This window comes from Myxine glutinosa, chromosome 11 (assembly GCF_964187855.1).
Source record: "Myxine glutinosa chromosome 11, kmMyxGlut1.1, whole genome shotgun sequence".
In the NCBI taxonomy this organism is placed as follows: Eukaryota; Metazoa; Chordata; class Myxini; order Myxiniformes; family Myxinidae; genus Myxine; species Myxine glutinosa.
The window spans coordinates 5,621,027-5,634,821 of record NC_136271.1 but is presented as its reverse complement, the minus strand read 5'-3'; the positions used below and the strand labels follow the sequence as shown (position 1 = coordinate 5,634,821).

The 13,795-nt window shown below is 44.0% G+C and overlaps 1 protein-coding gene across 1 annotated transcript in view; it reads left to right on the top strand.

The window, feature by feature from the left end:
* Window positions 1–13,795, top strand: part of SLC24A4 (solute carrier family 24 member 4) — a 247,878-nt gene that overhangs the window by 112,290 nt on the left and 121,793 nt on the right. Inside the window, exon 11 of the mRNA XM_078765934.1 lies at window positions 12,461–12,639. Coding sequence (XP_078622060.1) covers window positions 12,461–12,639 — 179 coding nt within the window. The remainder of the gene's footprint in view (window positions 1–12,460; window positions 12,640–13,795) is intronic.

Here is a 13,795-nt window from a genome sequence, read left to right as displayed (position 1 = left end):
TGGAACATTCGAGAGAGTGAAGGGGAAAAGACGCTGTCGCGCCATCTTGCTCTCTCTCTTGATCTTGACATTTGTTGAAAATGGTCACATTTTAATCTTGCTCTCTTGATCTGGGTCGCGTGGGAGGGACGGTCGTTTCGCTCTGTCCTGGCACTGGTTGGAGGAAGTCGCATTTCCTCCTTGTTCGGGCACGGTCACGGCGTGTGGTCTTTGGTTCGTGTGCGCTCTTGGGAAAGGGCTGGTGAGAATCAGCGGTTCAGGACATTCGGAACTACAAGGCACAGGATCGACGTCGGCGGTGGACTGGGTCCGCGTCATGTTTCCTCTGGACATCGAGGAGCGTACTCCGTGCCATTTTGTGCATTTCCCGCGTGGTGGTTCAAGGCGACAACCAGCAAGCCTTACCAGCCATTTAGGGACGCAAAGCTGAGTGCCGGCCGATTACCAAAGCACCGTTTATTTTCTTTTACTTTCGTTTTCCCCTTGTTTGTATACGAGTCTGATGGAGGGTCCCTCATTTAGGAATTTTAGTTTACCTCACCTTTCATTGTTACTTGCATTTATTTTCATGAAATCATTATTTGTCTAATTTTACTTTTCTTGTATTGCGAATATTGCTGTCTCTTTTCTGTGTCTGTGGGGATCAGGGGGATTTGACCCATTTGGTAATCGGTTGAGTGCCGGCCGATTACCAAAGCACCGTTTATTTTCTTTTACTTTCGTTTTCCCCTTGTTTGTATACGAGTCTGATGGAGGGTCCCTCATTTAGGAATTTTAGTTTATCTCACCTTTCATTGTTGGGCCTGGTACCCTGGTGTTGGGCTAGCGGCTAGGGTGCCGGCTTTAGGATCCAAGGATCCTGGGTTCGAATCCCGGTCGATTGCTGAATTAACGCCAGGGGGGTTGACTCAGCCTGTCATCCTTCCGAGGTCGGCGAATTGAGTACCAGTTCACTGGTAATTCCCTGTTTGTCGTTTATTTTCTTTTACTTTCGTTTTCCCCTTGTTTGTATACGAGTCTGATGGAGGGTCCCTCATTTAGGAATTTTAGTTTATCTCACCTTTCATTGTTGGGCCTGGTACCCTGGTGTTGGGCTAGCGGCTAGGGTGCCGGCTTTAGGATCCAAGGATCCTGGGTTCGAATCCCGGTCGATTGCTGAATTAACGCCAGGGGGGTTGACTCAGCCTGTCATCCTTCCGAGGTCGGCGAATTGAGTACCAGTTCACTGGTAATTCCCTGTTTGTCGTTAAAGGCGGCAAAAAGGGTTGGCGTCAGGAAGGGCATCCGGCCGTAAAACATTGCTTCAAAAAGGGGACCGAAAAACAACAACAACCACGGTTCCAGAAAAAGGCCAACCCCCGCTTTGCGGGGAAAAATGGCCTCTAAAGGTGTTTTTTTTTTTTTTTTTCACCTTTCATTGTTACTTGCATTTATTTTCATGAAATCATTATTTGTCTAATTTTACTGTTCTTGTATTGCGGATATTGCTGTCTCTTTTCTGTGTCTGTGGGGATCGGATAACCCCTGCTTGTGTTTCCGATCAGATAAGGCCTCAAGCCTTCCCGCGCATGCGAAAAGACAATCTGCCAAGTTGGGTATAGGCCTCGGAGTAAAGCTCGTTTTGGTCTTTCATCCTCTTGGGGTCTTAACCCCATGGACGCGACAATATTTTAGGTCAACATAGGCCAAAAGGTCAACATAGGCCAAAAGGTTGATAAAATCCTCAATTTTCATCCGATTGACTTGAAATTTGAAGAGGATTTGCATATCTGGACACTGAATTCAACCACCAAGTATTTTTGAGGTCAACATGGGTCAAAATGTCAACATAGGCCAACAACTTATTTTATGGATTTCGCAAGTATCGTGCTATGCACGACATATTTTTCTTTTTTTTTCTTTTTTTTTTACATATGCGTTTACATTTTCTACATAAATTTTCATTGACGGCCACTTTCCGACGGTTCTGTGATTTTTCTTTCCCCAGTGTACCGGCTTTGATGTCCGTCGGCATGCCAAATTTAAGCTTTCTACGACCTCAGGAAGGTCCCGAGCATTAATGTCAGTCAGTGGTAATGGTTTGAAAGAGCTTGATATATTAGATATATTAGATATATATATTATTAGACATATATAGATATAGATATATTAGACAGTATACAGTACTATATATATATATATATATATATATATATATATATATATATATATATATATATATATATATATATATATATATATATATATATATATAACAGTATATATATATATATATATATATATATATATATATATATATATATATATATATATATATATATATATATATATATATATATATACAGTATATATATATATATATATATATATATATATATTGTTGCGGATCTCCCGAAGCCCGTTCCCATTACAAAGGGGGGATCAAACACCCTTTCCCCCCCCTGGGTCTTCAGGTCCGCGAGGCCGAATCGCCACTTCTGGAGCAAGCGTGAAAAAGGGGTATCGGGACAACTTCGCACGTACCTTTAACCCACGCTGCCACGAAAGCGGGGACCGAACCTCGCACAAGCCACGCTTAATCGAGTACGCCCGAGCGGTATGCGTATCATGTGACTCGTGCTGTTACTTTTATGGAACCCGATTCGAGCGGTTCTATTCGTACCATGCGAAGCCAATGGATGGAAAGGGACGAGAACGGTCAAATCAAAGGAATAACACAATTTATTATTATTTACAATGATCAGGATGAGGGAAAGGGGACACAGAGCAGAAGCTTAATCGATCTTAACTTACCCAGACACAGGGCCCACTCACGCACACGGGGAGAAGAAGAGAAGAAGTTCGCACGCTAAACGCGCTTTGCCGTCGGTCGCTCCGGGGCAGCTCGCCCGGCGTGGCGCGAATGTTCACGGCACGTATGCAGGCGAAGGCAGGCAGGAGGAAATCGCGCGTCTGTGGCCCGGCACGGGTTGTCCTCTCGAGCACGTGATTAATCCAGCGCAGAGCGCAGGGCACAGGGCACGGGGAAAGTTCGTGTACAATCTCGATCACTGCAATTCAATGCACTCGTTCTGCGGCGCGTTCTCGTGCATGCTCAAGCTCAACTCAACTCCACTCACTCTCACAGGGAACTTGAACTCGTCTCACAGGGAACTGTACTCAGCACTTGAACTCATGATACTCTCCGGCTCTGACCGACGTGCACACGACTCTGACCGAGAACTGACTTCTTAGAACTGAGGTGGGGGGGGGGGGGGGCTCGGAGCAGGGTTATATGGCTCCGCCCCGGCCCTACTCGAATGCTCCAAAACCCCACCTCTCATCGTCGTGGTTAGCCACTCCCCTCGAGCCCTGATTGGCGGGCTCGTTGCTTACCGGCCACCCCCTCCTGCAGCGCCTCCCTTCGGCCTCGCCAGACTTGTTCAGGCCTGCCACGTGGCATGCTATCGCCAAAAGAACCGTCCTACTCACGGACCTGCTCAACGCAAAACTAAACACAGGAAAGGACTACGCTTACATTCACTAAGAAATAACTGAACTATCGCGAGGCTTCATGTTGTGGTGCATCTACCTACGAGGGGAATTAACCTTTATTCCAAAACCACAACAATATATATATATGTATATATATATATATATATATATATATATATATATATATATATATATATATATATACACACACACAGTACTGTGTAAAAGTTTGAGTTATTTTCACTTTTGTGGTGATATTCCTGATTAAACATTTGTGGGAAGTTAGCTGAAGTGTGTAATATCGGTAAATGATAATTTCTGTGAAAGTCGATTTAATATCACAGTTACCTTTAAGTATTCAAAGGAAATTAGAGAATTAAATGTTTTATTTTTGTTATACATTATTATATGATCAAGTGCGAGTACTATCCATTTACCACAACGTAAATATGCAGGAAAACAGTTTGTGAATTTTCGCACAGTAAATAATAAGAAATAATTGAAGTAATCAACACCAGTTACATAAATGTGAATTACAATAATTAACCACAATAAAAGTTGCAAATTAGTGAATACGTGAAAATAGTTTTCATCAGCTTGTTGCCTTGATTGAAAATCTTAGTTGGTCCAGAATGGCGCCAAGGAAGCAACTTTCAACAGAACAGCGTGTGAAGATCCAAACTCTGCGAGGAGGGGGGCATACTATGGAGAAATAACATAAAAACTGAAAATCTCCTTCAGATGATAGACTTTGCAATGGCTCGAAAATACTGGCTTGTTACAAGACAAGAAAAGGCCAGGAAGACGCAGAAGAACCTCCCCAAGGCAAGACAAGCACTTTGAGTTGCTCAGCTTACGCGACAGAAGTAAAATCAAGTCAGCAGCTGACAAATGAAATGAGAGCAGGCCTGAACATTAAAATCTCGTTGCAGAAGTTTGACTGCAGCAGGTCTCCGTGCCAGAGTTGCAGCAAAGACACCACTGCTGAGTCCATAGAATAAGGTGAAAAGTTTCACTTTTCACCTTATTTGCAAAATTTGAAACTGAAATTTGCAAAAACAAAAAAAACACCAAGATTGGGTGACTGAACAATTGAATCAGGTACTCTAGTCTGATGAATCGAAGTTTGAACTTTTTGGATAGAAGAGATGCTAGTTCGTACAACGGATACCTGGAGAACGTTATGACACTATTGCAGCCAACTGTTGAACACGGGGCGGGGGGGGGGGGGGGGCTCTGTTACTGTCTGAGGTTGTATATCAGCTATTGGTGGAAGAAAACATGTTTAAACCAATGGAATGTCAACAAAAGGGAAGTACAAGCAGATACTGCAGCGCCTGCAGTTCCTTTCAAATCCCTCCCCTTGTCCCTTCCCTCCCAAACTCCCCCCTTCCCCTCCCCTTCAAATCTCCCCACCCTCATTTCTTCTCAATTTCCCCCCTCTCACTCCCCCTCCTCAAAGCGTCGTCCCCGCTTCTTCCCCCTTCCAACTCTCACCTCCATCTCCCCCAACCTTCTGCCTCGCTCTTTCCCCTCCTCAAATAACACCTCATTGTGCTTCACCCAATCACCATCAAACCTTTTGTCCGCCCCATCCTTCCCTTTCTCTGAGCTATTCTGAAATCTCTGACACACCTTCAACAGCTCTCCCTACCTCTTCCACCTCTTCCACATCTTACCCTACCCCTCCTCCCCCCTGTTCTGTATCCGATGCTCCCCCTTCCTCTTCATTAACGGTATGGACCTCAAACATCCAGGGCCTTCGTTCAAACTTAACTGATCTCTCCATACAGGTTGCTTCTGTCAAACCAGATGTGATCTGCTTAACAGAAACTTTCCTCCTTCATGATGTCTCTGATTCCTTAGTATCTCTCCCGGGCTACTCCCTCCTCCGGTATGATAGACCTGAGCCTCGTCCTGGAGGTGGGGTTGCTATCTTTATCAAAAACTCTCTTCCTCACTCGCCCTGCACTGCACTCTCTCCACCTCACCCCCAGGAATACCTCTGGCTACGGCTTCCCCTTCGCTCCCACCTCTTGTTCATATATGTGTTGTACCGTCCACCAAACAGTGATGACTCCATCTACATCTCGCTGTCTGATAATATGGACCAACTTCTATCTACTCATCCCAACTCTCTCTTCCTCATATGTGGTGATTTCAACTGTCATCATGCCAGTTGGCTGGGTGTGGGTACCTCTCTCACCAGCCATGGCTCCTCAGCAAAGGACTTCTGCGACTCACTGGGACTGACACAATCTGTCAATTTCCCGACCCGGATCTCAGTCAACGGAGCATCTTCTCTTCTGGACTTGGTTATGACTAACTTCCCTGAAAATGTCTGCTGCTCTTCTTCTGCTCCAATCGGATCATCTGATCATGTCCTTGTTAAAGTGGACATCTCTCTGACCATCCTCAGGGAGCCTGCTCAGCGTCGACGAGTCTGGCATTTCACTCAGGCCAACTGGCACGGTCTTCAAGCAGCCATCAATCATCTGGACTGGTCTCCCATCTCTACCACCTATGACATCAACTCATCCTGGGAATTCCTCCAAAGTAAATTGCTCTCTCTCATGCACAGATTTATCCCATCTCGTCTTCAGTTGTCATACCCTTCCTCCCGTCCATGGTACACGGAATCTTGTGGTGAGGCTGTTGCCCAGAAACAACTTGCCTTCGTCTCCTGGAAAGCAAATCCAACGGAAGGAAATCTCATTTCCTTTCACAAAGCATGAAACAAGTGTGTGTCCACCCTCAGGAGAGCCAGGAAACAATATCTCTCCGTTCTCAAGACCGAACTCTCTTATCTGTCTCCCTCTTCCAAATCCTGGTGGCGTCTGGTCAAATCCGTTTCTGGTGTTTGTTCCCCCTCCATCCCCTCCCTTACCTCAAACGGCTACACAGCTGACTCCGCACGTGAAAAAGCTGAATGCCTCAACTCTGTGTTTGCCTCTAAATCTTGTGTCCCAAACCCATCCCTCTCTGTACCCACCATACCCAGTCGTACCCAGCTGCTCCTGGAGTCCGTGTCCTTTCCTCCTGACAAGGTGGAAAAGTTTCTGTCAACCCTCGACTCTGATTCTGCAACTGGACCCGACGGCATCAGCCCACGGGTCCTAAAATCCTGCTCTGCTGCTCTATCTCACCCTCTTTCTGTTCTCTTCACCCTCTCTTTTGCTCAAGGTCAACTGCCATCTGCTTGGAAATCAGCCAACATCACCGCTTTGCACAAAAAAGGTGCAAAAACAGATCCTAGCAACTACAGACCAATCAGCCTTCTCCCAATTATCAGCAAAGTCATGGAATCCATCATTGCTTTGGATATGAAATCTTTCCTCTTCTCCAATGGCTTGATCTCTGATCATCAATTTGGTTTCAGACCAGGTCACTCTACTCTGGACATGCTGCTTCTGCTGTCTCAACAATGGATGGAGGTCGTCAATGCCAAACAGGAAATTAGAGCTGTCTCCCTCGACATATCACGTGCCTTCGATACGGTCTGGCACCCCGCTCTGCTCACCAAACTCTCCTCCTTTGGTATCCATGGAAATCTCCACGCATGGCTGGCGGACTTCCTCTCTAGTTGTCATCAACGTGTGGCCCTGAATGGGTTTCTCTCATCTCCTCTTCCTGTTCAGGCTGGAGTTCCCCAAGGCAGTGTTCTGGGCCCTGTGCTTTTTCTGGTCTTCATCAATGATCTCTCTGACTCTCTTGAAAATCCTCTCTATCTCTTTGCTGATGACTCCACTCTCTGCCGCTCCATTCCTCTTCCCTCAGATCGGCAGTCTGCAGCCTCCTCACTCTCTGAAGACTTGGACAAAATCACAGACTGGTCAAACAAGTGGAACATGTCTTTCAATCCTGACAAATCTCACAGTCTTACTATGTCTCTCCGTAAAGATCGACTGGACAGCCCTCCTATCTACTTTCTCAACAATCCTCTCCAAGAAGTTCTGTCGCTCAAGCTTTTGGGTCTCACTATCTGCCATGATCTTTCTTGGGAAAACCACATTTCCAAGCTGGCTTCTAAAGCCAGTCGCCGACTGGGCATCCTCCGTCGTGTGAAGTCCTTCCTCGGCACACCTGAGCTCCTCACCACATACAAGGCTTTGATCCGCAGCTCAATGGAATACTGTTCACCCCTATGGGCCGGTGCTCCTGCCTCACACCTAGCTCGGCTTCTCACACCTAGCTCGGCTTCACGCTGTTGAAACCAAAGCTTTCAGAATTATTGGAATCTCCCGCGATGAAGCTATCTCTGAGGGCCTTTCACTCACTCACTGCAGGCAGGTAGGTGGTCTTTCTGTCTTCTACCGACTCCTCTCCGGCCTTGCACCCCCAGCTCTCTCTGTGCTCTGTCCCCCAAATATTCCTACAGGTCGCCCAAGATCTGCCAGCAACCCTCTGATGGTTAAACTGCCGAAATCTCGGCTCTCTGCTCACCTTCACTCTTTCATTCCTCTTTTCTTCCACCTCTGGAACAAACTCCCTCCCTCCCTTCAATCCCACTCCTCCCTCCAGGTCTTTAAAACAGCTGTTTACCACCATCTCTTATCTTCCCCCATCCAAAACCTTGATCTTTTCTACCCCCGCTAATTCACCGCAGATCCACCTTGTTTGAAATTCCAACTTCTTTCCTGGAAGTCCTGGCAGTGTCCATATGTTTTATACCTCTCCCACCCCCCCCCCCTTCCCATGCCCCCCCCCCCCCCCCAATGCCCTCTCCCTCTCACAGATCTCTCGATGTCTCCATGTCTCTCGGTTCCTGCTCTCAAAATAATGTTGTGTTTGTGTCCTTCCCCCTCTCTCCCCAACTTGTCTACCGCTCCCGATGTTATATGTTTTATGTGTCGGTTTGTCTTTCTGTGTGATTCGCTCTTTCAGTTTTCAGAAACTCTTGTTTCAAGAAGTTTCAGATTCAGAAAAGGTTCGCTCTTTCACGAGCCTCGATCTTGTATACAAAAAAACAAAAAAAAAAAATTTGTTTAATCAGAGGAGGATTCATTTTTCAACAAGATAATGATCCAAAACGCACTCGCAATATCGTAAAACAGAATGTGAAGAACAAGGTTACAGCTGGTGTGAACCAGGTGTTGGAATGCTGGGAGAAGAGCGGAGCTTGGAATGCGTGTAAATGGAGCTCAAACTGCTCACTCATTCTTTGTTTAATTTATTTATTTATTTTCTTGCGAAATACGAACGCAACACTCGAGTTTAAATATTATTATTTTTTGCATGCCTTCTCGCCAGCTTGCAAGTTACTGATATTACAGTCCGTAGTTTGAGGATTTTCAAGGTGCATCTTTAGCTTTATGCATACACGTGTCTCGTGGGAATTTTGTGGTTGTCTCTCTCTCCTGCTAACTTGATTGGTTTTCATATTATGCATGTGACCTAAATGCTTCACAGCTCGCTGACCAAACACCCACAAAGGCAACACGTGGCTGCCTCCACAGAAGTTGCTGATAAATTTGCTAAGTTACATTTGTTACTCAGCGGTGCATCTTTTTAATGCCTCCGCCCCCGAAGGTGGCCGCCACCCCCGAGGGTGGCCCATCTTGGAGGCATCATGTTTTTGGGTTGTCCGTCCGTATGGGCTAAACTTCGTTTTTCTCAGCAACCACATGTCCGATTGAGACAAAACTTTCAGGGTAGGAGCGACGCCCATGGGTAATGTTTTTATAATAATTGTGACCTCATAGGTCACGTGGTATGGCAGCCATCTTGGATTGAATGCAAATAATTAAAAAAATATTTCTCAGAAACAGCTGAATGGAAAAATTTTAAACTTGGGAAATTGTCAAGTACTCCCAATGGGGAACAAATGACATCATTGGTGAAGTGGTTGGTATACCAGCCATAAATGTTTTAATCGAATGCCTTATCCTAAAAATCTGAAATTGCATGCACATGATATACGATCCATTTGTATTGAAATATTAAATTTATGACGTAAAAGTTCACATGGTTTGGCAGCCATATTGTATTTAACCTAAAACCTCAAAGAAAACATCTTCTCCCAAACTACCGAAGCGATCGACTTGAAACTTTACATGTGTCATCGACTAGGCATGGCAATTAAAAGTTGATCACTAAAACGTCATCTGTCACATGGTGTGGCAACCATATTGGACTGAAGGAAAATATGAAATAATTATATCTCAGAAACGGCTTACCCTATCGATGTGAAACTTTACAAATGTCATCTAACACCATTGCTGCCTATAGTTTGAAAATTATGACGTCGTAGGTCACGTGGTTTGGCAGCCATATTGGATAGAAAAACGAACCTTATCCAATCAACATGAAACTTCACAAATGTGATCCGCTACCCATACATATGTAGAGTGTACATTTTTGATGTAATATGTCACGTGGTTTGGCAGCCATATTAATTAGCTTGAAATCCGATATTTCAAAAAGCACCTTCTCCGAATCCGCTTCACCGATCGATGTGAAACCTGTCATGTCTGGTAAAAATGTGATACTTGAGAACAGCTGAATGGATTTAAATCAAACTTGTTTATTTTTAGGACAGTGAACGATGACATGTACCCTTTGTCACGGGCAGGGACTACACGGAGGCATATTGGTGACGCAGTCAAATTGCTCTAGTTTATTTATGAATGAAAAGTGAAAAATGCACCAATGATCTGATATTTATTTTCAGTTTTTGGAGCTGAATTCCGTTTTCCTGTAATACATACTTTTCAAACTAATGCATTTAATATTGGAACTTCCGTCCTAAATTTTCGCTTGCCTCCAAATCTTTGAGCTGTGGTATAAAGCTTATGAGCAGCAATGTGGGACTTTCAAAATAAGGTATGAATGCTAAACGAGGCCATCCACACATGCGCTGTGTGTGTGTTTACACCGACTTGGTTCGGCTCACAGGGAACGTTAAACCTGCCGATGCTGGCACAAAATTTGTAATTCAAATCATCTTTTAAACATAATTTTCAGCATTTAGACGAGAGAGTGGCAATTTCAAAATGGTTAGCCATTAATTGTTTTGTTCCTGATTGCAAATCGGACTCATGGAAATGTAGGAAATACGAGAAATATCCTCTGTGAATGAGACTGAGAGGTGTTGATTTCCTGTTATTAAAATTAGCGGCCGCAGCGAATATACAGTATACAAATATATATATATATATACAGTCACGTGAAAAAGTAAGTACACCCCATGTAAAGTTTTGACTTTTTCAACATATTTCAACATACAGCTATTTGATTCTTCAATTCAACAATATTGATAGATAAAGGTGATATAATATAACAAATATCATGAAACATTTACATTTTGTAGTCCATTGTATAATTTAAATAAACATAAATGCAAATTTCACATGTGGAAAAAGTAAGTACACCCCTACATTTATCACTACTACAAATACCTAAAATTAGAATCAGGTGCACCAGCTCAGGTGCAAATGATTAGAACATCGTCAGAGAGGATCTTGGAGGAACCTGTCTTATTTAAACTTCAGACATTTAGTTTGGTTTGCTCTTTGTTGTTGAGTGTGCGGCGTCACCATGCCCAGATCAAAAGAGCTCTCTGATGCCTTCAGAAAGAAGGTCATAGATGCCTATGAGTCTGGGAAGGGATTTAAAAACATCTCCAAACAATTTGAAATCAATCATTCGACTGTCTGGAAGATCATCTACAAGTGGCGAAGATTCCAAACAACTGCCAACTTGTTCAGGCCAGGCCGCCCCAACAAGTTCAGCCCGAGAGCAGACCGCAAGATGCTGAAAGAAGTCTCGAAGAACCCCAGAATGTCATCACGGGACCTACAGGTAGCTCTTGCCACTGTTGATGTCAAAGTGCACGAGTCTACCATTAGAAAGAGGCTGCACAAATTTGATCTACTTGGGAGGTGTGCCAGGAGGAAACCTTTGCTGTCCAGAAAGAACATCAGGGCAAGACTAAAGTTTGCCAATGAACACCGAGGCAAAGACCAGCACTTCTGGAACTATGTGCTCTGGACAGATGAGTCAAAGGTAGAGCTATTTGGCCACAGTACCAGAAGACATGTTTGGCGAAAACCAAAGACAGCATTTGATCACAAGAACCTGATACCAACTGTAAAGCATGGTGGTGGAAATCTTATGGTTTGGGGCAGTTTTGCTGCATCAGGGCCTGGGCAGCTCACCATCATAGAATCCACTATGAATTCTTCATTGTACCAGAGGGTGCTTGAGGATAATGTGAGGCCATCTGTGGGAAAGTTGAAGCTCAACCGAAGGTGGACCTTGCAACATGACAATGACCCTGAACAGGCCAGTAAATCCACCAAGGAATGGCTGAAAAGAAAGAAATGGAGGGTTCTGGAATGGCCAAGTCAAAGCCCGGATCTAAATCCCATCGAGATGTTGTGGGGCGATTTGAAACGAGCTGTGCATGCAAGAAACCCCTCAAACATCGCACAGCTGAAAGAATTCTGCATGGAGGAGTGGGCAAAAATTTCTCCCAGTCGATGTCAGAGACTGGTGGACAGTTATAAGAAACGCCTACTTGAGGTTGTTTCTGCCAAAGGGGGCAATACCACCTAGAGCCAAGGGTGTACTTACTTTTTCCACATGCGAAATTTGCATTGATGTTTATTTAAATTATACAATGGACTACAAAATGTAAATGTTTCATGATATTTGTTATATTATATCACCTTTATCTGTCAATATTGTTGAAATGAAGATCAAATAGCTGTATGTTGAAATATGTTGAAAAAGTCAAAACTTTACATGGGGTCTACTTACTTTTTCATGTGACTGTATGTATATATCTGTATATACATGATGAATCGACTAAATATGCAGAAGGATGAACGCAATATTAATGCATATATGTCCAACAAAAAATACATTAAAGTTTCAAAATATCACAGAAGATGTCTTTGTCTTTCAGCCAAAAATGTTTTCTGAAAACCAGGAACTTGTTCATGGATCCAAATCTGATTTTGACCCATTTTGTCACTGATTGCAGTCAACCCCAACCAGGATGGAGACATGCACCGCAGTGAATCAACCCTCATGGTGGATGAGCTCCTTTCATCGACTTCTCGCAAGCTCGACTTCTCCGAGGCCGGCTTCCGCATCATGATCACTCGCCACTTTGAGCCTCGCACACGCCTCCGCATGGCCAGCCGCATGCTCATCAATGAAGTCAGCATGCACATGGGCTGCAAAGCACCTCCCCTCCTCTTCACAGCAGCTTACCCAATTCCCGTTTGTGGCATGCTGGCCCACATCTGCGCTTCTTCCTCTCTCCGGCTTTTTGCACAGAGCAAGTCAGGGCTGAAACAATAGATTTGCAGTGCAGAGTTCAGCGAGTGTTAAAAGTGAAGATCTTCTCCAAAATAATTTCTAACAGTTATCCCAAATTGTTCATAAGCATCGATTATGATGGATTTCTTAAATTACAGCCAATAAGATATATTTTTCCCAATTTAAGATATCTTGAAATTTCCTTGAATCCGAATTCCTCAACTCTGACCTGCCTGCCTTCCCCTTTATTCTCAATGAATCTCATGCTTTCTCTCTTTCATCAACTACTTTGCCAAGTCTCACTAAAACGGCTTGTTTGTGCAGATTGCTATTTTGCGAATGTTCGCACCTTTGAAAGAGCTTATTGGGACACCCCGTACCTATGACTTCCAGCATGGATGTTTAAGACTGTTTGTCACTTTACATTGGCTAAGATGCATGCTGCTTTTTTGCTCCACATTGTTTGCAAGAATTCCTTTACAATAAGTATTCAGTAGGTTGAAGATGCACCTATTGATAGGTAGAAAATCGCAGGTTGCACAATATTTGATCTTGAAATGTATCTGGTTCGGGTTAACAACTACTTTGATGCTGAGTTGTTGAGGACTGATGAGGATGCTTGTTGGGACATTTGGAACACTGCGTCAAATGATGTAATGGTTGTGTGGAAATCCAATAGGATATGATTATATTGATAAATCAAGGATATTATTATTCTACCACAGCTTTGATCGAGTGGAAATCAATCAGAAAATGTGCTCGAGTTGCGAACAACTACCAAGGCTTCCAGCATTTTTAAAAGCAGCATAACTCGACTGACCTAGAGAAAATAGTTTTTATGCCTCCGCCGAGAAAGTCGCCGAAGGAATTATGTTTTTCTTGTCCAAATGGACAATAGTGTGTTTGCTAAGGAGGAAGATTTCTTTTTCCTCTCTCCAATATTGAGGCTCATGGAAGAGCAACGTGATGGAGGTAATGAACTGACACTTGGACAGAGGGGCAACTTTTGGACAGAATAAGCAAAGGAGTTGGGGAAAAGTGGAGGAAATGAAAC